The sequence below is a fragment of the Somniosus microcephalus genome, chromosome 12 (assembly GCF_052327205.1).
Source record: "Somniosus microcephalus isolate GS21.2 chromosome 12, FLI_Smic_1.0, whole genome shotgun sequence".
NCBI lineage: Eukaryota > Metazoa > Chordata > Chondrichthyes > Squaliformes > Somniosidae > Somniosus > Somniosus microcephalus.
In genome coordinates this window covers 115,258,038-115,281,350 of record NC_140998.1, presented here as the reverse complement: position 1 = coordinate 115,281,350, position 23,313 = coordinate 115,258,038, and the positions used below count along the sequence as shown (strand labels likewise).

The following is a 23,313-nucleotide window of genomic DNA, read 5'->3' as shown; positions in this document are numbered from 1 at the left end:
AATTATGTATGTATGTTCGCATATATTCCTTTACGTATATGTATGTATGTTTTATATTCCTTTACTTATGTGTATGAATATGTTTTTAATTATGATTTTCCAATAAGTTACTTTCTCTGAAAGTCATAATTAAATACATACATTCATACACATAAGTAAAGGAATATATACAGACATACATACATAATTACTTAAAAGAATATATTACTGATGAAAAGTTTCTTTCTTAAAAATGTTGGAGTCATTTTCACATTTAATAAACACAGCAAATTCAATTCACATAGCCACAATTGATCCTTCTACCTACAGTACTGAAAACCCGTTTTAAAAAACAAAAATAAACTTTAAAACTTACCTCAGCATTTCTTAAAATAACTTTCATCCCTTTCCCAAACAACCGCAGCCTCTGGAGCAACTGTACTCATGCTTTTTTCATGTGTAAGTTGTAAGGACTTGACCTCACTGAAAGCATGAATGAAAGCGGCGAATTTTACTGCGCACGCGCTGCCTGTACAGTCGCACGCGTTCTGCCTCTGAACCCCTTCGTTCAGAGGACAGGAAATGCCGGTTTTCCCCGCATGCGCTGTGCATGCTGAAAACCGGCATTTCCTCCGGACAGACGCGTAAGTACCCCGACCGTACTCGCGCGTTTGGAAGGGAATTACTGGGCCAACATTTTACATGTCAATAAAATGAAAAATTTAACAATTGCACGATTTGCCCCCTCGCATCTGCGACTGAGGGTCCAAGGAGGTGCATTGCGCAACAGGTCATCGTCGTACGTATCCTCACACTGTTCCCTTTCGGGAACTGTATGAAGTGGTGGAAGGATTCCTGGCCACGTTAACACTCCTTCCGTGACCATAACCATCTTCATACCAGCCATTAGGGTGGTTAGTCCTATGGCGTGAGGGTTTTACGGGCTCCCACAACCCATCTAAGGGGGGGGGGGGGCCACCCACACCCGCGGACGCAAGTATCCCGCTGGATGTCCACCCAGAATTTATAGTTGGAGCTCCGACTCCACTTGCCGGGACTGTCTGGAGCGGGGTTTGAAACCCTACTCCTTCTGGCCCAGCGGCGGGGATGCTTACCGCTACGCAAAAGGCCCAATCCGCGCAAAAGGTGACACCCATACGTTTCCTACGCCTTTTCCCTCCCCGTGACTGGAGCCCTATGCTGCCACTTGAAAGACCAAGCTATCATCTGTCCTTTTTGCGGCGCCTTTGACTTCTCATTACCAATGATGAGCAGGCGCTGCGCCTCCACCTCGTTGAGGAGATTGCTGAGGTCATCATCAGTTCAATTGTGAGTTCTTTTAATGCCGTGAATTGTGCTCATTCCAGCCATTTCACGTTGCTAATCGGATTGGGCCTTTGGTGTAGCGGTAGGATCCCCGCCGCTGGGCCAGACGGGGTAGGGTTTCGAACCCCGCTCCAGACAGTCCCGGCAAGTGGAGTTGGAGCTCCGGCTCTAAATTCTGGGTTGACATCCAGTGGGATATTTGCGTCCGTGGGTGTGGGTGGCCCCCCCTCCTTGTATAGCTTGTGGGAGCCCGTAAAACCCTCCCGCCATAGGACTAACCACCCTAATGGCTGGTTCAAAGATGGTTACGGTCACGGAATGAGTGTTAATCGCGGCCATAAATCCTTCCACCACTTCATACAGTTCCCCAAAGGGAACAGTGTGAAGACACGTATGACGACGACATTGCTAAATAAATAAATGGAATAAAAAAAATTATTTTAGGGCTTTTAAAAGTTTTTAAATTGCTTTAATTCTGTTTAAAACTACTTCAGATTCTTCAAAATAATGTAAACTTTTTTAAAAGTTTATAAAAGTTACCAAAAGCTTCATAAAAATACCAAAAACCTTTTTAAAATGCTGCTTTGCATGTAAAAATGCTTAGCAGCTTGTGAGAAACATTGGGGGCGTGTCCTATTAAACTGAGACCTCAAGGGGCGTGTCTCACTTGCACAGCGCGCTCCAGGCTTCGCGCTGGCTGCACTCCTGGGCGGCGTGACGTCAGACGCTGCCTGGGATTCTTCTTTTTCAAACACGAATTCCAGGCGTCCCTGGAGGTGAAATGTCAGCACGTCGGGTAAGTGCATATACGGGGCTTGCACGCGCGGCAAGCCACCGACCCGAATTACTGGGCCAATAAATTCTTCTGTACGCAGTAATTAATTTGATGCAGTGTTTCTTCACATTGACAAAATGTCTTCCATAAGCTGTAGATGTTTCTGACATCTGTTGTGGAGTTGTGATTTGCCACTTTCTTCTGTTCTTTGTTTTGTCCTTCCATTCATTCTTTCATAGAAAATAACCGATTGCAGCAAAATAATAATTTAATTAAATAATTTAATAATTTATATAACGGTGGTATGCGCCTCATACCACCGTTATATAAATAAACTGTGCATGTGTCATGAGAGGAGACAGTATTTTCATTTGTCACTGTAAAACCATGTGGATACACTGTAGCTATTTTTTGGTAGACAAGGCCCTCTCCTGTACATTTACAGAAATCAACCAGGTATGATTAAGACATCTACTTTTATTCAGTAACTGGTGTTTTCATTGAGGCCAGGCCATGTGGGAAAATAAGTATTTTTGAGCAAACCAAAAGTCACATATTATAATATATATTTGTCTGACCTGTCAGAGATGAACTAAAACACATAAATGAGATGACTGCTCCCTGTTTTGGCCTTCACTGTTTCTTTCAATTTTAAGCACCAATTTAATATTTTGCTTTGCAGATAGTTCTATATTTCCTTCATAGTTAAAAGTATAAAGTAGTGTTTTAAGTTGAAGTAGTACAAATTATAGTTCCTCTCAGTAGCTTCCTCACAAGAAATATCTAATAGGCAGAACGTTGCATCTGCTGAGGATGTAGCTTGGTAAGGAGAACCAAAAAAAACTGAAGTAAAGATTAAGCATACTTCCACTTTTTACTGAATATTTCTGCAGCACTTATTTAAGCAGAACCTTTTGTATTATTAAGCATGTTTAAATTCAGGACCTTTACTTAGAACCTCCTGTGATGGATTCAGAGCTCCAATGTGCTTCAAATAGTTAAAATTCTATAGTATTTATTTTTGACATGACTTTAGATGTCATAATGTTGAATTTAAAATTAACTTTGGTTGGCTGTGGCTGGGACATAGTACTTTTCTCGGTGTCGGGAGATAAACAATACATGAAACTATCCAGCGATTTTTTTCATATTTTCAACTATTTACATTAGAAATTTCTTCATCTTTGAAATATTAATGTATTCAAGTCTGCACTGGAAGACATTTCAAAAGAAGACAGTTGTCTCCAGTTTAACGTGTGTAACAATCTTAACCCTCTGACTTTTGAAGAACTTTGCTTCTCATTGCTAATTGATCATTGGTATGTTAGATATTCAATAGATATTCTGATTATATAAATCTGAAGAGACTGTTACTGATTTTCATTGCAGAGGGCAGCGTTTGCTCACTTTCCAGAACTGCAAGATTTTGCTTTGTCTAATGTTGCAGCTGTTGATACTCGAGAATCTCTAGTAAAGCACTTTGGATCACTTGGGTAAGTGTTTTCTTTTTTCCTCCATGTGTCGAGTATTGTTTCTGCACAAGTTGAGTTCACACAGTACAGTATTACATAGTATTTACATAGTATAAACAGGTCCAATCAGTCTATGCTGGTGTTTATGCTCCACACGAGCTTCCTCCCACCTTACTTCATCTCATCCCATCAACAGATCCGTCTATTCCTTTCTTCCACATTTAGCTTCCACTTTAATACATCTGCTATTTGCCTCAACTACTCCATGTAGTAGCAAAGTTCCACATTCTAACCACTGCCCAGTTCAACTAATGTGTCTCGAAAGGATTTATTTCGTCTCAACTTTTCAACTTCATCCTATTTTCCATTTCTTTGTTCTTCTGAAAGCTTGGAGTACAATTTGTGAAGTCTTGCACGTAGAAATAAAATGCTAAATTAGTCTCATTTTCCATTTGCAGCTCCAACACACTCCACAAAGTGGCATCATACCTTTGTCTTTTGTCAACCCTGCCTGAAGTAGAGAATACTTCTCATGAAAAAGAATTTCTCTTGGAGATGTTGGTAGGTATTGAAGTGAAAAGGGTGTTGGGTAACATAATATTGGAACATTTTTTACAGCAGGATGTTGATATTCATCTAAAGTTGTTTTTTTTTGCTCTAACAGGTGTCCCGACACGAACGGCGAACATCCCAAATTCAACAATTAAATGAGATGCCACTTTATCCCACAGAAAGAATAATCTGGGATGAAAACATTGTACCAACAGAATATTATTCTGGAGAAGGTATGATATATATTTAGGCGTGTGGACAATATTTTTAAGACACTGCTGCAATCTGGTTGGTTTGAAAACCTGTGCTTTGTGGGGCAGATTCTGTACTTGTATATTTTTCTGTTACACCAGGCTGCCTTGCATTACCGAAACTGAATTTGCAGTTCTTGACGCTTCATGACTACCTACTGAGGAATTTTAATCTCTTTCGTCTGGAATCTACATATGAGATTCGACAGGATGTGGAGGATGCGATAAGCAGACTTAAGCCATGGTGGGTAGTAATGTGTATGTTGCACCATTCTGTTTATAAATACATTTTTTCTCTCGAAATCAGAATTTCCGTCCAATGTAGATTTATATCATGGTTATTCTAAATTATTAAGATACCGGAAATGAAAGCATATTTTAAAGTTTGTTTAAAATTTTCCATTTTAATTGTTTAGGATGCATTGCTTTTTAACTTAAATGTCCAACATAACCTGTCTTATTTAATATTTTAAAAACAGCTAACCATAATACAGAAATGATATTCCCCATAATAACTGATGACAAAGATGATGCACTGTCCCGTCTACTCCACAGTGAGGGCGAGTTACACTGTCCCATCCATCCACAGTGAGAGCGAGTTACACTGCCCAGTCCATCCACAGTGAGAGCGAGTTACACTGCCCAGTCCATCCACAGTGAGAGCGAGTTACACTGCCCAGTCCATCCACAGAGAGCTAGTTACACTGCCCAGTCCATCCACAGTGAGAGCGAGTTACACTGCCCAGTCCATCCACAGTGAGAGCGAGATACACTGTCCCGTCCATCCACAGTGAGAGCGAGTTACACTGTCGCGTCCATCCACAGTGAGAGCGAGTTACACTGCCCAGTCCATCCACAGCGAGGCAAGTTACACTGCCCAGTCCATCCACAGCGGGGCGAGTTACACTGCCCAGTCCATCCACGGTGAGAGCGAGTTACACTGCCCAGTCCATCCACGGTGAGAGCGAGTTACACTGCCCAGTCCATGCACAGTGAGAGCGAGTTACACTGCCCAGTCCATGCACAGTGAGAGCGAGTTACACTGCCCAGTCCATGCACAGTGAGAGCGAGTTACACTGCCCAGTCCATCCACAGCGAGGCGAGTTACACTGCCCAGTCCATCCACGGCGGGGCGAGTTACACTGCCCAGTCCATCCACGGTGAGAGCGAGTTACACTGCCCAGTCCATCCACAGCGGGGCGAGTTACACTGCCCAGTCCATGCACAGTGAGAGCGAGTTACACTGCCCAGTCCATGCACAGTGAGAGCGAGTTACACTGCCCAGTCCATCCACAGCGGGGCGAGTTACACTGCCCAGTCCATGCACAGTGACAGCGAGTTGCACTGCCCAGTCCATGCACAGTGAGAGCGAGTTACACTTCCCAGTCCATGCACAGTGAGAGTGAGTTACACTGCCCAGTCCATCCACAGCGGGGCGAGTTACACTGCCCAGTCCATCCACAGCGAGGCAAGTTACACTGCCCAGTCCATGCACAGTGAGAGCGAGTTACACTGCCCAGTCCATCCACGGTGAGAGCGAGTTACACTGCCCAGTCCATCCACAGCGGGGCGAGTTACACTGCCCAGTCCATCCACAGCGGGGCGAGTTGCACTGCCCAGTCCATCCACGGTGAGAGCGAGTTACACTGCCCAGTCCATCCACAGCGAGGCGAGTTACACTGCCCAGTCCATCCACAGCGGAGGGAGTTACACTGCCCAGTCCATCCACAGCGGGGCGAGTTACACTGCCCAGTCCATGCACAGTGAGAGCGAGTTACACTGCCCAGTCCATCCACAGTGAGAGCGAGTTACACTGCCCAGTCCATCCACAGCGGAGGGAGTTACACTGCCCAGTCCATCCACAGCGGAGGGAGTTACACTGCCCAGTCCATCCACAGTGAGGGCGAGTTACACTGCCCAGTCCATCCACAGTGAGAGCGAGTTACACTGCCCAGTCCATCCACAGCGAGGCGAGTTACACTGCCCAGTCCATCCACAGTGAGAGCGAGTTACACTGCCCAGTCCATCCACAGCGGGGTGAGTTACACTGCCCAGTCCATCCACAGCGGGGCGAGTTACACTGCCCAGTCCATCCACAGCGGGGCGAGTTACACTGCCCAGTCCATCCACGGTGAGAGCGAGTTACACTGCACAGTCCATCCACGGTGAGAGCGAGTTACGCTGCCCAGTCCATCCACGGCGAGGCAAGTTACACTGCCCAGTCCATCCACAGCGAGGCGAGTTACACTGCCCAGTCCATCCACAGTGAGAGCGCGTTAAACTGCCCAGTCCATCCACAGTGAGAGCGAGTTACACTGCCCAGTCCATCCACAGCGGGGCGAGTTACACTGCCCAGTCCATCCACAGCGGAGGGAGTTACACTGCCCAGTCCATCCACAGTGACAGCGAGTTACACTGCCCAGTCCATCCACGGTGAGAGCGAGTTACACTGCCCAGTCCATCCACAGCGAGGCGAGTTACACTGCCCAGTCCATCCACAGTGAGAGCGACTTACACTGCCCAGTCCATCCACAGCGGGGCGCGTTACACTTCCCAGTCCATCCACAGCGGGGGGAGTTACACTGCACAGTCCATCCACGGTGAGAGCGAGTTACACTGCCCAGTCCATCCACAGCGGAGGGAGTTACACTGCCCAGTCTATCCACAGCGGGGCGAGTTACACTGCCCAGTCCATCCACAGCGAGGCAAGTTACACTGCCCAGTCCATGCATAGTGAGAGCGAGTTACACTGCCCCGTCCATCCACAGTGAGAGCGAGTTACACTGCCCAGTCCATGCATAGTGAGAGCGAGTTACACTGCCCAGTCCATCCACAGTGAGAGCGAGTTACACTGCCCAGTCCATCCACAGTGAGAGCGAGTTACACTGCCCAGTCCATGCAAAGTGAGAGCGAGTTACACTGCCCAGTCCATCCACAGTGAGAGCGAGTTACACTACCTAGTCCATCCACAGCGGGGCGAGTTACACTGCTCAGTCCATCCACAGCGGGGCGAGTTGCACTGCCCAGTCCATCCACGGTGAGAGCGAGTTACGCTGCCCTGTCCATCCACGATGAGAGCGAGTTACACTGCCCAGTCCATCCACAGCGGAGGGAGTTACACTGCCCAGTCTATCCACGGTGAGAGCGAGTTACACTGCCCAGTCTATCCACGGTGAGAGCGAGTTACACTGCCCAGTCTATCCACGGTGAGAGTGAGTTACACTGCGCAGTGCATCCACAGTGAGAGCAAGTTACACTGCGCAGTGCATCCACAGTGAGAGCGAGTTACACTGCTTAGTTCATCCACAGTGAGAGCGAGTTACACTGCCCAGTCCATCCACGGTGAGAGCGAGTTACACTGCCCAGTCTATCCACAGCGGAGGGAGTTACACTGCCCAGTCCATCCACAGTGAGAGCGAGTTACACTGCCCAGTCCATCCACAGCGAGACGAGTTACACTGCCCAGTCCATGCACAGTGAGAGCGAGTTAAACTGCCCAGTCCATCCACAGTGACAGCGAGTTACACTGCCCAGTCCGCCCACAGTGAGAGCGAGTTACACTGCCCAGGCCGTCCACAGTGAGAGCGAGTTAAACTGCCCAGTCCATCCACAGTGACAGCGAGTTAGACTGCCCAGTCCATCCACAGTGAGAGCGAGTTACACTGCCCAGTCCATCCACAGCGGGGCGAGTTACACTGCCCAGTCCACTCCACAGCGAGACGAGTTACACTGCCCAGTCCATGCACAGTGAGAGCGAGTTAAACTGCCCAGTCCATCCACAGTGAGAGCGAGTTACACTGCCCAGTCCATCCACAGCGAGACGAGTTACACTGCCCAGTCCATCCACAGCGAGACGAGTTACACTGCCCATTCCATCCACAGTGAGAGCGAGTTACACTGCCCAGTCCATCCACAGCGGGGCGAGTTACACTGCCCAGTCCATCCACGGTGAGAGCGGGTTACGCTGCCCTGTCCATCCACGATGAGAGCGAGTTGCACTGCCCGGTCCATCCACGGTGAGAGCGAGCTACACTGCCCAGTCCATCCACAGCGAGGCGAGTTACACTGCCCAGTCCATCCACAGTGCGAGCGAGTTACATTGCCCAGTCCATCCACAGCGGGGTGAGTTACACTGCCCAGTCCATCCACAGTGAGAGGGAGTTACACTGCCCAGTCCACTCCACAGCGAGGGCGAGTTACACTGGCCAGTCCATCCACAGTGACAGCGAGTTACACTGCCCAGTCCACTCCACAGTGAGGCGAGTTACACTGCCCAGTCCATCCACAGTGAGAGCGAGTTACACTGCCCAGTCCATCCACAGCGAGGCGAGTTTCACTGCCCAGTCCATCCACAGTGAGAGCGAGTTACACTGACCAGTCCATCCACAGCGGGGCGAGTTACACTGCCCAGTCCATCCACAGCGAGGCGAGTTACACTGCCCAGTCCATCCACGGTGAGAGTGAGTTACACTGCCCAGTCCATCCACGGTGAGAGCGAGTTACACTGCCCAGTCCATCCACAGCGAGACGAGTTACACGGCCCAGTCCATCCACAGTGAGAGCGAGTTACACTGCCCAGTCCATCCACAGTGAGAGCGAGTTACACTGCCCAGTCCATGCACAGAGAGAGCGAGTTACACTGCCCAGTCCATGCACAGTGAGAGCGAGTTACACTGCCCAGTCCATCCACAGCGAGGCGAGTTACACTGCCCAGTCCATCCACAGTGAGAGCGAGTTACACTGCCCAGTCCATCCACAGCGGGGCGAGTTACACTGCCCAGTCCATCCACAGCGGAGGGAGTTACACTGCCCAGTCCATCCACAGCGGGGCGAGTTACACTGCCCAGTCCATCCACAGCGGGGCGAGTTACACTGCCCAGTCCATCCACAGTGACAGCGAGTTACACTGCCCAGTCCATCCACAGCGAGGCAAGTTACACTGCCCAGTCCATCCACAGTGAGAGCGACTTACACTGCCCAGTCCATCCACAGTGAGAGCGAGTTACACTGCCCAGTCCATCCACGGTGAGAGCGAGTTACACTGCCCAGTCCATCCACAGCGGGGCGAGTTACACTTCCCAGTCCATCCGCAGCGGGGGGAGTTACACTGCACAGTCCATCCACGGTGAGAGCGAGTTACACTGCCCAGTCCATCCACAGCGGAGGGAGTTACACTGCCCAGTCTATCCACAGCGGGGCGAGTTACACTGCCCAGTCCATCCACAGTGACAGCGAGTTACACTGCCCAGTCCATCCACAGCGAGGCAAGTTACACTGCCCAGTCCATGCATAGTGAGAGCGAGTTACACTGCCCAGTCCATGCATAGTGAGAGCGAGTTACACTGCCCAGTCCATCCACAGTGAGAGCGAGTTACACTGCCCAGTCCATGCACAGTGAGAGCGAGTTACACTGCCAAGTCCATCCACAGTGAGAGCGAGTTACACTGCCCAGTCCATGCAAAGTGAGAGCGAGTTACACTGCCCAGTCCATCCACAGTGAGAGCGAGTTACACTGCCTAGTCCATCCACAGCGGGGTGAGTTACACTGCCCAGTCCATGCAAAGTGAGAGCGAGTTACGCTGCCCTGTCCATCCACGATGAGAGCGAGTTGCACTGCCCAGTCCATCCACAGTGAGAGCGAGCTACACTGCCCAGTCCATCCACAGCGGAGGGAGTTACACTGCCCAGTCCATCCACAGCGGGGCGAGTTAGACTGCCCAGTCTATCCACGGTGAGAGCGAGTTACACTGCCCAGTCTATCCACGGTGAGAGTGAGTTACACTGCGCAGTGCATCCACAGTGAGAGCGAGTTACACTGCTTAGTTCATCCACAGTGAGAGCGAGTTACACTGCCCAGTCCATCCACAGCGAGGGCGAGTTACACTGCCCAGTCCATCCACAGTGAGGGCGAGTTACACTGCCCAGTCCATCCACAGCGAGGGCGAGTTACACTGCCCAGTCCATCCACAGCGAGAGCGAGTTACACTGCCCAGTCCATTCACAGCGGGGCGAGTTACACTGCCCAGTCCATCCACAGTGAGAGCGAATTACACTGCCCACTCCGTCCACAGTGAGGGCAAGTTACACTGCCCAGTCCATGCACAGCGAGAGCGAGTTACACTGCCCAGTCCATCCACAGCGGGGCGAGTTACACTGCCCAGTCCATCCACAGCGAGGCACGTTACACTGCCCAGTCCATCCACGGTGAGAGCGAGTTACACTGCCCAGTCCATCCACAGTGAGAGCGAGTTACACTGGCCAGTCCATCCACAGCGAGGCGAGTTACACTGCCCAGTCCATCCACCGCGGGGCGAGTTACACTGCCCAGTCCATCCACGGTGAGAGCGGGTTACACTGCCCCGTCCATCCACGGTGAGAGCGAGTTACACTGCCCAGTCCATCCACAGCGAGGCGAGTTACACTGCCCAGTCCATCCACAGCGGGGCGAGTTACACTGCCCAGTCCATCCACGGTGAGAGCGAGTTACACTGCCCAGTCCATCCACAGCGAGGCGAGTTACACTGCCCAGTCCATCCACAGCGGAGGGAGTTACACTGCCCAGTCCATCCACAGCGGGGCGAGTTACACTGCCCAGTCCATGCACAGTGAGAGCGAGTTACACTGCCCAGTCCGTCCACAGTGAGGGCGAGTTGCACTGCCCACTCCGTCCACAGTGAGAGCGAGTTACACTGCCCAGTCCATCCACGGTGAGAGCGAGTTACACTGCCCAGTCCATCCACGGTGAGAGCGAGTTACACTGCCCAGTCCATCCACAGCGGAGGGAGTTACACTGCCCAGTCCATCCACAGCGGAGGGAGTTACACTGCCCAGTCCATCCACAGTGAGGGCGAGTTACACTGCCCAGTCCATCCACAGTGAGAGCGACTTACACTGCCCAGTCCATCCACAGTGAGAGCTAGTTACACTGCCCAGTCCATCCACAGTGAGAGCGAGTTACACTGCCCAGTCCATCCACGGTGAGAGCGAGTTACACTGCCCAGTCTATCCACAGCGGGGCGAGTTACACTTCCCAGTCCATCCACAGCGGGGGGAGTTACACTGCACAGTCCATCCACGGTGAGAGCGCGTTACACTGCCCAGTCCATCCACAGCGGAGGGAGTTACACTGCCCAGTCTATCCACAGCGGGGCGAGTTACACTGCCCAGTCCATCCACAGTGACAGCGAGTTACACTGCCCAGTCCATGCATAGTGAGAGCGAGTTACACTGCCCAGTCCATCCACAGTGAGAGCGAGTTACACTGCCCAGTCCATGCACAGTGAGAGCGAGTTACACTGCCCAGTCCATCCACAGTGAGAGCGAGTTACACTGCCCAGTCCATGCAAAGTGAGAGCGAGTTACACTGCCCAGTCCATCCACAGTGAGAGCGAGTTACACTGCCTAGTCCATCCACAGCGGAGGGAGTTACACTGCCCAGTCCATCCACAGCGGGGCGAGTTAGACTGCCCAGTCTATCCACGGTGAGAGCGAGTTACGCTGCCCTGTCCATCCACGATGAGAGCGAGTTGCACTGCCCAGTCCATCCACAGTGAGAGCGAGCTACACTGCCCAGTCCATCCACAGCGGAAGGAGTTCCACTGCCCAGTCCATCCACAGTGGGGCGAGTTAGACTGCCCAGTCTATCCACGGTGAGAGCGAGTTACACTGCCCAGTCTATCCACGGTGAGAGTGAGTTACACTGCGCAGTGCATCCACAGTGAGAGCGAGTTACACTGCTTAGTTCATCCACAGTGAGAGCGAGTTACACTGCCCAGTCCATCCACAGCGAGGGCGAGTTACACTGCCCAGTCCATCCACAGTGAGGGCGCGTTACACTGCCCAGTCCATCCACAGCGAGAGCGAGTTACACTGCCCAGTCCATCCACAGTGAGAGCAAATTACACTGCCCACTCCGTCCACAGTGAGGGCAAGTTACACTGCCCAGTCCATGCACAGCGAGAGCGAGTTACACTGCCCAGTCCATCCACAGCGGGGCGAGTTACACTGCCCAGTCCATCCACAGCGAGGCAAGTTACACTGCCCAGTCCATCCACGGTGAGAGCGAGTTACACTGCCCAGTCCATCCACAGTGAGAGCGAGTTACACTGGCCAGTCCATCCACAGCGGGGCGAGTTACACTGCCCAGTCCATCCACAGTGAGAGCGAGTTACACTGCCCAGTCCATCCACAGTGGGGCGAGTTACACTGCCCAGTCCATCCACGGTGAGAGCGAGTTACACTGCCCCGTCCATCCACGGTGAGAGCGAGTTACACTGCCCAGTCCATCCACGCTGAGAGCGAGTTACACTGCCCAGTCCATCCACGCTGAGAGCGAGTTACACTGCCCAGTCCATCCACGGTGAGAGCGAGTTGCACTGCCCAGTCCATCCACAGCGGGGCGAGTTACACTGCCCAGTCCATCCACAGTGAGAGCGAGTTACACTGCCCAGTCCATCCACAGCGGGGCGAGTTACACTGCCCAGTCCATCCACGGTGAGAGCGAGTTACACTGCCCAGTCCATCCACGGTGAGAGCGAGTTACACTGCCCAGTCTATCCACGGTGAGAGCGAGTTACACTGCCCAGTCTATCCACGGTGAGAGCGAGTTACACTGCCCAGTCCATCCACAGCGGAGGGAGTTACACTGCCCAGTCCATCCACAGTGAGAGCAAGTTACACTGCCTAGTCCATCCACTGTGAGAGCGAGTTACACTGCCCAGTCCACTCCAGAGTGAGGGCGGGTTACACTGCCCAGTCCACTCCACAGTGAGGGCGAGTTACACTGCCCAGTCCATCCACAGTGAGAGCGAGTTGTACTGCCCAGTCCATCCACAGCGGAGCGAGTTACACTGCCCAGTCCATCCACAGCGGAGCGAGTTACACTGCCCAGTCCATCCACAGTGAGAGCGCGTTACACTGCCCAGTCCATCCACAGTGAGAGCGAGTTACACTACCCAGTCCATCCACAGTGAGAGTGCGTTACACTGCCCAGTCCACCCACAGTGAGAGCGAGTTACACTACCCAGTCCATCCACAGTGAGAGCAAGTTACACTGCCTAGTCCACTCCAGAGTGGAATCTATGGCAGATTCACTTTAAACCATTCTTGAGCAGTTGAAGCTGCTATTTTCTCTGTTTACAAAATTTTTTTGAAATTCATTTAATTAATATTTTACCGTTGTAAGCATTACTGTGGCTGGAGTTCAATGAAAGCAAATGTTTTAATCTTTCCTTCTACAACTATTCCAGTAATTAATGTAGATCTAAATAAAGCACCTCTACTAACATGTATTATCTGTTTAGAAAAACTTACAATGCCAGCATTTTTTCTTCTCAATAGATCACAATTTTTAAAAATGTATTCAAATCTTTCACTACCATCATCCTTCAATGTGTATTTTTACACAGATATTCTAAAATAGATCTTGGGTGGCAACAGTTTCTTAAACCACTTTTGCTACCCATTGTTATTGAAAGCAATTTATTAAAAGCATTTTAAACTGTAGAATGTTTTTATGGGATTATTTCATTATGATTCATGTCAGGTCATTGACTTACTACATGTTGGTTCGATCATTAATTTGTTTAATAACTTCACAGGCAGGGGGAGTATGGAGGAGTTGTATTTGGTGGCTGGGCTCGAATGGCACAGCCTATTGTCACTTTCTCCATCGTCGAAGTAGCAAAACCCAACATTGGTGAGAACTGGCCGGCAAGAGTCCGTGCAGACGTAACCATCAACCTAAACGTTCGATATCAAATCAGAGGGGAATGGGAAGGTAACTCCAAGCACTTGAATTATTTTGCAGCGGGTATATAGAGTATTGTTTCCTGTTTTGCAGAGGGTATATAAGAGTACAGGTAGACTACCTTTTATCCGAACTTCCGAAAACCGAAACCCTCTAAAAACCAAAGGTTTTTTCGTTCAGCGTAAGTCGTGTGCATGACATGACCAGAGTGGCGCACGACTTACGCTGAGCAGAGGGTCAGCGTAAGTCGTGCGCACGACCCCGACCCCCGCCGCCGACACCCCTGCCGACCCCCCCCCCCCCCGCCGACCCTGACCCCCCGCCAACCCACCCCCGACAAATTTCCCAGTCTTATAAAATACCTTCCGAAATCCAAAATTTTCCGAAAACCGAAACACGGCTGGTCCCGAGGTTTTCGGATAAAGGATAGTCTACCTGTATTGTAACTTCTCTTTTCCATTGTATGTTTGGCAAAGAAACAATGAATCAGAAGGCAATTCCGGATACTGAAAAATTGATTTGAATCACCCACAGAAATTTAAAAGAAGAAGGGAACTTGGAATTTCATTGTGCTGAATGCATCAAAGATTAATTGCACTTAATTTAACTAAATATACCTTGCTTGAATGTGTGTAGATATATCTAACCTGTTTTTTTGGGCAGACTTGTACTACTAAAACATTTTAAGTTGAACAGAATAAATCTTCTAACTCTTCCAAATAGTCACAGTTGTTTGTTTAGGGAAATCAAATAGCAGGGTTGTATGCGTTTTTTTTGTTTTCTGGGTTTATATGTTGCATTTTCAATCCTGTAGCTCTTCGCAAACACGATGTATGCTTCCTTATAACTGTTCGACCAGTGTTGGCTTACGGCACAAAGTTTGATCGAAAGCAACCATTTGCAGAGCAGTGTGGGCTCTTGTTTGTGCGAGGATGTGAAATTCAAGGCATGCTGGATGAGAAGGGACGGGTCATTGAAGAAGGTATAGTCTCAACTCAACTCTACTTTATTGTCATTGTTAGTGCACAAGTGCAGTGCAATGAAATGTAAGCTTGCGGCTCCCGAGAGTGTACATTTAGATTAAGACATTTAAACATTCTACATTCATTTGGCTTGTAATACATTAACATAAACATAACCATAATAAAGTGCATTGGCAGATGTGCAGGCTTTAGAGTTTATTTGTGGAGTTCAGTAGGATGACAGCCCTGGGAAAGAAGCTGTTCCTAAATCTGGTCGTTCGGGTGCAAATGCATCTGTAGCGTCTCCCAGATGGCAGGAGGGCGAACAGACTGGCTGGGGTGGGTAGGGTCTTTGATGATGGTCCGTGACCTCCGTAAACAGCGTTTCTGGTATATGTGCTCTATGGTCGGTAGCCAGGTGCCGGTATTCCTGATTGCAAAATAACATGGGCTAATATGTTTTTTTAAATGAGCATGTATGTATTTTGAGCACGAATAATATGTTTTACATTGTTTCAGTTCAGTTCAGTTGGTAGCACTCTTGCCTATGAGTCAAGAGGGATCTGGGCTCAAACCCCACTCCAGGCCTTGAGCACAGAATCCAGCTTGATATTTCAGTACACTTCTGAGAGAGTGCTGCATTTTTGGAGGTGCTGACTTTCAGATGTGATGTTAAACCAACACAGTCTGTCTGGTACTATTCAAAGAACAGCAAGGAGTTTCTCCTGGTGTACTGGCCAACAATCATCCCTCCAGTACCACTAAAAGAGGTTACCTAATCATTTATCTCCTGTAGACAGATGGCTCCTGTGCTGGCAGCTCCCTAGGGAGCTCCTTTGTCATCCTTGACCATCCATTGCTCTCTTTCTCCCCAGTCTCCCCTCTTCTGCTGTTTAAGTTCCCCTGGCTCTAATAGTGGGTGCATTTTTATCCCTAACTGCAAGTCAAGCTGCAAGGTTAAAGTTACCTGAGCCCACTGCCCATCCCCCGACCATGCCTGTTCTTTGTTCTCAGTGAGCACTGGCTCTTCACTTAAACTTAGCTCCCAAACTCCCAGACCTCTCTGCCGTCAAGACTACGCTTCTCCACTAGACTAGTGATCCAGTGACTAGTGGATCGCAAGTGGAGCTCGAGACCAGGGATTGTGAGAATATCAGTGCTAATTTGATCCTGTGAGAGACAACATCATTCCTGTCCAAGGCCGGGACCCAGGAATGAGGACGAGCCCAGCAGCGAGGTCAAGGCCCAAGAGTGGCGCAGCGTGGACCAGCAGCGGGGTCGGGGCCCAGGGAAGGTGCAGCATGGGCCAACAGCAGGGTCGGGAGGACTACAATGCATCCTATGAAACCCAAGCAGAGAGGACCTGCGGGAAGGAGGGAGGAGGACAGTAGCAGTATGTTTGTGTGTGTGTGTGTGTGTGTGTGTGCTAGGCTGTTGTAGCAGAGCCTGGTCTCCAGTCGTCTTGGATCCCCTTGCCATTGGACCAAGACCTTGCTCAGTCAAGCCCGTGTGGTAGCTGGTGTGCAACGGCCACCCCACGTTAAAAGAATTCACGCACGGGCATCTTCCACCCTTTAAAATGAAGTTTGGGACCTGGAACGTCAGGACCCTTATGGACAACCCCAACAGCGACAGACCGGAACGCGGTACTGCTATTGCCCGGGAGCTCAGACGCTTCGACATTGACATCGTCGCCCTAAGTGAGACCTGGCGGGCAGGGGAAGGCCAGTTCAAGGAGCAAGGCGGTGGTTACACCACCTTCTGGAAAGGCAAACCCGAGGAAGAACGCCGCCTCCATGGGGTAGGCTTCGCCATAATAAATGAACTGGTCGGGCGTCTCAGAGACTCCCCCAGTGGTATAAACGAGCGCCTCATGACTCTTCGACTGACCCTAGCCCGAAACCAGTGCGCTACGGTCATCAGTGCGTACGCCCCAACACTGGGAGCCACAGACGAGACCAAAGAGTAATTGTACTCCAGCCTTGAACAAGCCCTGTCCTGAGTCCCAACGGGCGACAAGCTGATCCTCCTTGGCGACTTCAATGCCAGAGTTGGAAAGGACACAGACCTCTGGAGAGGTGTGATCGGCAGAGAGGGGGTAGGGAAAGCCAACTCCAACGGTACCCTCCTCCTGTCGAAATGCTCAGAACATGGCCTCGTCATAACCAACACTTTTTGTTCCATCAGAGAGACAAGTACAAGGCTTCATGGCAGCACCCTCGTTCCAAGCACTGGCATCTGCTGGACTACGTCATCGTCCGAGCAAGGGACCGCAAGGACGTCCGCATGACCGGAGCTGATGACTGCTGGACAGACCACCGCCTAATCTGCTCTGTCATCTTCATCAATGTAGCCCCAAAACAGCGGCGGTAACAGAAACAATGCCGCAGGAAAATTAACGCTGGAGCACTCAAAGACCCCGCTAAGAAAGCCCTATTCAGCCTGCGCCTCACAAACAACCTGACGACTCCCAGTGATGCAGAGACACAGAGTGCCCACGGCGCTTGGTCTGCACTCGAGGCCTCCATAATCGGCACCTGTGAAGAGACGCTCGGTCACTCAACCAGGAAACACCAAGACTGGTTCGACGAGAATGACCAGGAGATCCAGGAGCTAATAAGCCGCAAGCGCAAGGGATTCCTGATCTGGAAACAGCAACAGAACTCGAGAGCAAGCAAGCAAGCAGCTCTACAGAAGTCTGAAGGCCGAAGTCCAACAAAAAACTCGCGACTTAAAGAACAGATGGTGGGTGGAGAAAGTGCAGGAGATCCAGCAGCTAGCCGACAACCACGATGTGCGTGGATTCTTTAGTGCAGTCAAGACCATCTACAGCCCAAGCACCCAACGCTCTTCCCCACTGCGGGCCAAGAACGGAGAGATACTCAAGGACAGAGAGGCAGTCAGTGCCCGCTGGAAGGAGCACTTCGAAGATCTCCTTAATCACGACTCTGTCTTCGACACGAGTGTCCTCAACTCCATCCCACAGCATGCTACCCACCACCATCTCAGCACAACCCCAGCCTGGCATGAGGTTGAAAAGGCCATCCTACAACTGAAGAACAACAAGGCCTCGGGAGCAGATGGAATCCCCGCCGAGGCATAGCAGAGAAGCACTACTGGCGCAAATTCATGAACTCATTTCTCTTATCTGGAAGGAGGAGAGCATGCCAGGGGATCTCAGACGCTGTAATTGTGACCGTCTTCAAGAAAGGTGACAAGTCTGATTGCGGTAATTACTGAGGAGTTTCCCTGCTGTTTGCCACAGGGAAAGTTATCGCAAGAATCCTCCTCAATCGCCTTCTCCCAGTGGCTGAAGAGCTCCTCCCAGAGTCGTAATGCGGATTCCGCCCACTAAGGGGCACAATGGACATGATCTTCACCGCACGCCAATTACAAGAGAAATGCAGGGAACAACGCCAACCGCTGTGCATGGCCTTCTTTGATCTCACAAAGGCCTTCGACACTGTCAATCGTGAGGGATTATGGAGTGTCCTCCTCAAATTCAGCTGCCCTCAAAAGTTTGTCACCATCCTCCGCCTGCTTCACGACGACATGCAAGCCGTGATCCTGACCAACAGTTCCACCACAGACCCAATTCACGTACGAACCGGGGTCAAGCAAGGCTGTGTCATCGCACCAACGCTCTTCTTGATCGACCTTGCTGCAATGCTCCATCTCACCCTCAGTAAGCTCCCCACTGGAGTGGAGCTAATTTACAGAACAAACGGGAAACTGTTCAACCTCCGTCGCCTCCAGTCCAGATCCAAGGTTGTCACATCCTCTGTCGTCGAATTACAGTATGCAGACGACGCTTGCGTCTGCGCTCACTCGGAGGTCGAACTCCAAACCATCGTTAACACCTTAACCGAAGCGTACGAGAGCATGGGCCTTATTCTAAATATCTGTAAGACAAAGGTCCTCTACCAACCTGCCCCCGCCACACAGTACTGCCCCCTAATTATCAAAATCCACGACAAGGCCTTTGACAACGTGGACCACTTTCCATACCTCGGGAGCCTACTGTCAACAAGGGCAGACGTCGATGACGAAGTCCAACACCGCCTTCAGTGTGCCAGTGCAGCCTTCGGTCGCCTGAGGAAGAGAGTGTTTGAAGACCAGGACCTCAAACCCGGCACTAAACTCATGGTCTACAGAGCAGCAGTGATACCCACCCTGCTGTATGCCTCAGAGACATGGACCATGTACAGCAGGCACCTCAAAGCACTGGAGAGGTACCAACAACGCTGCCTCCGCAAGATCCTGCAAATCCATTGGCAGGATAGGCGCACCAACGTCAGTGTTCTTGCTCAGGCCAACATCCCCAGCATCGAAGCTTTGACCACGCTGGATCAGCTCCGATGGACGGGTCACATTGTCCGCATGCCTGATACGAGACTCCCAAAACAAGCGCTCTACTCGGAGCTCCGGCATGGCAAGAGAGCCCCAGGTGGGCAGAGGAAACACTTCAAGGACACCCTCAAAGCCTCCTTGAAAAAGTGTAACATCACCACCGACACCTGGGAAACCCTGGCCCAAGACCGCACACAATGGAGGAGAAGCATCCGGAAAGGCGCTGAACACCTCGAGTCTCTTCGCCAGGAGCAAGCGGAAGCCAAGCGCAAGGAGCGCATGTCAACCCAAGCACTCCACCCACCTGCCCCTTCAACCACTGTCTGCCCCACCTGTGACAGAGACTGTAGGTCCCGCATTGGACTCATCAGTCACCTGCGAACTCATTTTTAATGTGGAAGCAAGTCATCCTCGGTTCCGAGGGACCGCCTAAGAAGAAGAAGAAGTTCTCCTGTTTGTTGGAGCTTGCTGCATGCAAATTGTCTGTTGTGTTTGCCTTAAAAAAACACACTGACTACACTTCAAAAGTTTTTCTTTGGCTGTGAAGCACTTTGGGATGTCCTGAGGATGTGAAAGGAGCTGTTGGATTAGTTGTTGAGCAAGTATATATATTTTTAACACTGACAGTATGTTACTGTGTTCCTAATGTAACTCGCACTGTTTACTTTTTTTCCTTTCGCAGGTCCTGAACCTAAACCAAAGCTGAAGGGAGACTCACGAACCTACCGAGTATGGCTGGATCCCAACCAATATCAACAGGACATGAGCTTCTCCATTCAGAATGGGGCCGAAGATGTCTATGAGACCTTCAATATTATCATGAGAAGAAAACCCAAGGAAAATAATTTTAAGGTGAGCTTAATGCAACACTTGGAAATACAGTATTCTGCACTAGACATTTAACAAACTAATAGTCATTGTAAGCAGAAAGAATGTCACTGGGTTAGTAATCCAGAGAATGTATGTTCAAATCCCACCATGGCAGTTTGAGAATTTGAATTCAATTTTAAAAATGTGGAAGTAAAAAGCTGGTGTCAGTAAAAGTCACCATGAATCTGTCATATTGTTGTCAAAACCCAACTGGTTCACTGATGTCCTTTTAGAGAAGGTATCTTTCTGGCCTTACCTGGTCTGGTTATATTGACTCCAGTCCCATACCAATCTGGTTGACTCTTAACTGGTTTGGCAAGCCACTTAGTTGTATCAAACCACTAGCAGTTCAAGAAGGTGGCCCACCAGAACAGGGTTTCTCAGGGCAACTAGAGATGGGCAATAAATGATGCCTGTGGCACCCACATCCTAAGAATGAATTTAAAAAATATATTTTGCACCATTTCCTACCTGAAACTGTAATTAGAAATGATCCCAGCTTGGGGCATCTCATGCTTGCTGGCATGAAAGGCACAAGCATATCTTGGTTACTCGGTCACTGGCTACCCTTCCTCCCTGAAAGAAAGTACTTTGCAACTGCTTGACATCTCCTTATAACAGCACAGCTAAGCTAGTGAATTTACCATGTAGAGAACAGTGGGCACACCGTGTGATCTATCCCTCGGTGGCACACCGTGTGATCTATCCCTCTGGCACACCGTGTGATCTATCCCTCGGGCACACCGTGTGATCTATCCCTCGGTGGCACACCGTGTGATCTATCCCTCTGTGGCACACCGTGTGATCTATCCCTCTGGCACACCGTGTGATCTATCCCTCTGGCACACCGTGTGATCTATCCCTCTGGCACACCGTGTGATCTATCCCTCTGGCACACCGTGTGATCTATCCCTCTGTGGCACACCGTGTGATCTATCCCTCTGGCACACCGTGTGATCTATCCCTCGGGCACACCGTGTGATCTATCCCTCGGTGGCACACCGTGTGATCTATCCCTCTGGCACACCGTGTGATCTATCCCTCTGGCACACCGTGTGATCTATCCCTCGGTGGCACACCGTGTGATCTATCCCTCTGGCACACCGTGTGATCTATCCCTCTGGCACACCGTGTGATCTATCCCTCTGTGGCACACCGTGTGATCTATCCCTCTGTGGCACACCGTGTGATCTATCCCTCTGTGGCACACCGTGTGATCTATCCCTCTGTGGCACACCGTGTGATCTATCCCTCTGTGGCACACCGTGTGATCTATCCCTCTGTGGCACACCGTGTGATCTATCCCTCTGTGGCACACCGTGTGATCTATCCCTCTGTGGCACACCGTGTGATCTATCCCTCTGTGGCACACCGTGTGACCTATCCCTCTGTGGCACACCGTGTGACCTATCCCTCTGTGGCACACCGTGTGACCTATCCCTCTGTGGCACACCGTGTGACCTATCCCTCTGTGGCACACCGTGTGACCTATCCCTCTGTGGCACACCGTGTGACCTATCCCTCTGTGGCACACCGTGTGTTTCAACACCAGTGCACTGTGCTGCCCCCCCCCCCCAAAACAAATAAAAATAGAATTTAAACTATTGTATTCTGGGAGGGGGAGAGAACAAAAAGGTGTTGAGGTTTTTTTCCTAATCAGAATAGAAAAGCAGATGAAAATATCAGCAATTACGAAACACACACACACACACACACACACACACACACACACACACACACACACAAGTCCCACACTGATTCACACTCAAAGCCTCTATTTCACAATGGAATACACTTGGTAGTCTCCAGAGTAAGTTAGCAGTATGGTTGTGTATGTTCAAGAAAATACAGTAACCTTTATGCATTGGACCTTAAATTTAAAGCTATGATGTACCTGTTCAGAATTCTTAACCTAGGTGTTGATATTTAACTGTCACAAATGGCCTAAAATTGTCTACTTTAACAATGATGTAGTCTTAATGTTGATGAAGTTTAGCAGTGACTGTACATATGTAATCTATGTAAATATTATTCATATTTCAAATATTTATCCTAAATCAGATTGGAAACTAATGGCCTCGGAAAATTTGACACTGCTGTTTATTTTGTTCAAAGTACTTTATATCAAAGATCTGCTCTGAAATAGTCATCAGAGCAGACCACTTCAGTTTAACTGCAGCCTAACTTTCTTCTCTTCAATCACTGACCCCCAGACCTTTGAAACTAAACAACTGTCCACCTGTTCTAGTAAGCATAGTCTATGGAATTGCCTCATAATTGCTAAATGTTAAACGGGTATCTGTACACTTAACGGCAGCTCCCAGTTGCCCTTTGCATGTTGAATTGATGGTTAGAGGCAATAAAGATTTTGTATAGAACTCACTTTTAAGTAAGAATTTTTTTTTTTTTTACAATACTTCACTGCAGAAGCTTTCATTTGGAGTGACTTTTTTTCAAATTAATTTCATCCCCAGGCAGTGCTAGAGACTATTCGGAATCTAATGAACACAGAGTGTGTAGTGCCTGACTGGCTTCATGACATTATCCTTGGATATGGAGACCCAGGAAGTGCTCATTATTCTAAAATGCCAAATCAGATTGTCACACTGGACTTTAATGACACCTTCCTCTCCATTGCTCACCTGAAAGCTACTTTTCCTGGGTGTGCTATTAAAACTACAGTGGAAAACCCTGCTCTACAGAAACCTCCCTTCAGGTAACAATACAATGATATAAATTGACATGTGCAACCTTTACATAAAAATAAAATTCATGCCTGTAAATATTAATATCTTCTGAGCTTTCTGTGATAAATTATTTGGTGCAGATTATCAAGCTTTCCTTGCAGTATCACTTTGTAGGTAGAGTTGTAGAGCATAAAGTCATAATGCTGAATGTTTTTACAGGAAACTTTTTTTTATCCGGCACCGACGGGACCAGCGTGGTGCCGGTTGATCAAAAAGTCCGGATTACTGAGAGGTATACTTACTAAGGTACAAGAGCCCCGTACACGGCCACAGATCCAGGC

At 49.7% G+C, this 23,313-nt stretch overlaps 1 protein-coding gene across 2 annotated transcripts in view; it reads left to right on the top strand.

Moving 5' to 3' along the window:
- aqr (aquarius intron-binding spliceosomal factor) overlaps positions 1 to 23,313 on the top strand; it is a 126,194-nt gene that overhangs the window by 38,252 nt on the left and 64,629 nt on the right. For both annotated transcript variants that reach the window (XM_086003441.1, XM_086003442.1), the window contains exons 14-21: positions 3,470 to 3,573; positions 4,011 to 4,113; positions 4,217 to 4,337; positions 4,458 to 4,599; positions 13,955 to 14,133; positions 14,918 to 15,085; positions 20,098 to 20,267; positions 22,760 to 23,001. In XM_086003441.1, the coding sequence (XP_085859567.1) occupies positions 3,470 to 3,573; positions 4,011 to 4,113; positions 4,217 to 4,337; positions 4,458 to 4,599; positions 13,955 to 14,133; positions 14,918 to 15,085; positions 20,098 to 20,267; positions 22,760 to 23,001 (1,229 nt within the window). The remainder of the gene's footprint in view (positions 1 to 3,469; positions 3,574 to 4,010; positions 4,114 to 4,216; positions 4,338 to 4,457; positions 4,600 to 13,954; positions 14,134 to 14,917; positions 15,086 to 20,097; positions 20,268 to 22,759; positions 23,002 to 23,313) is intronic.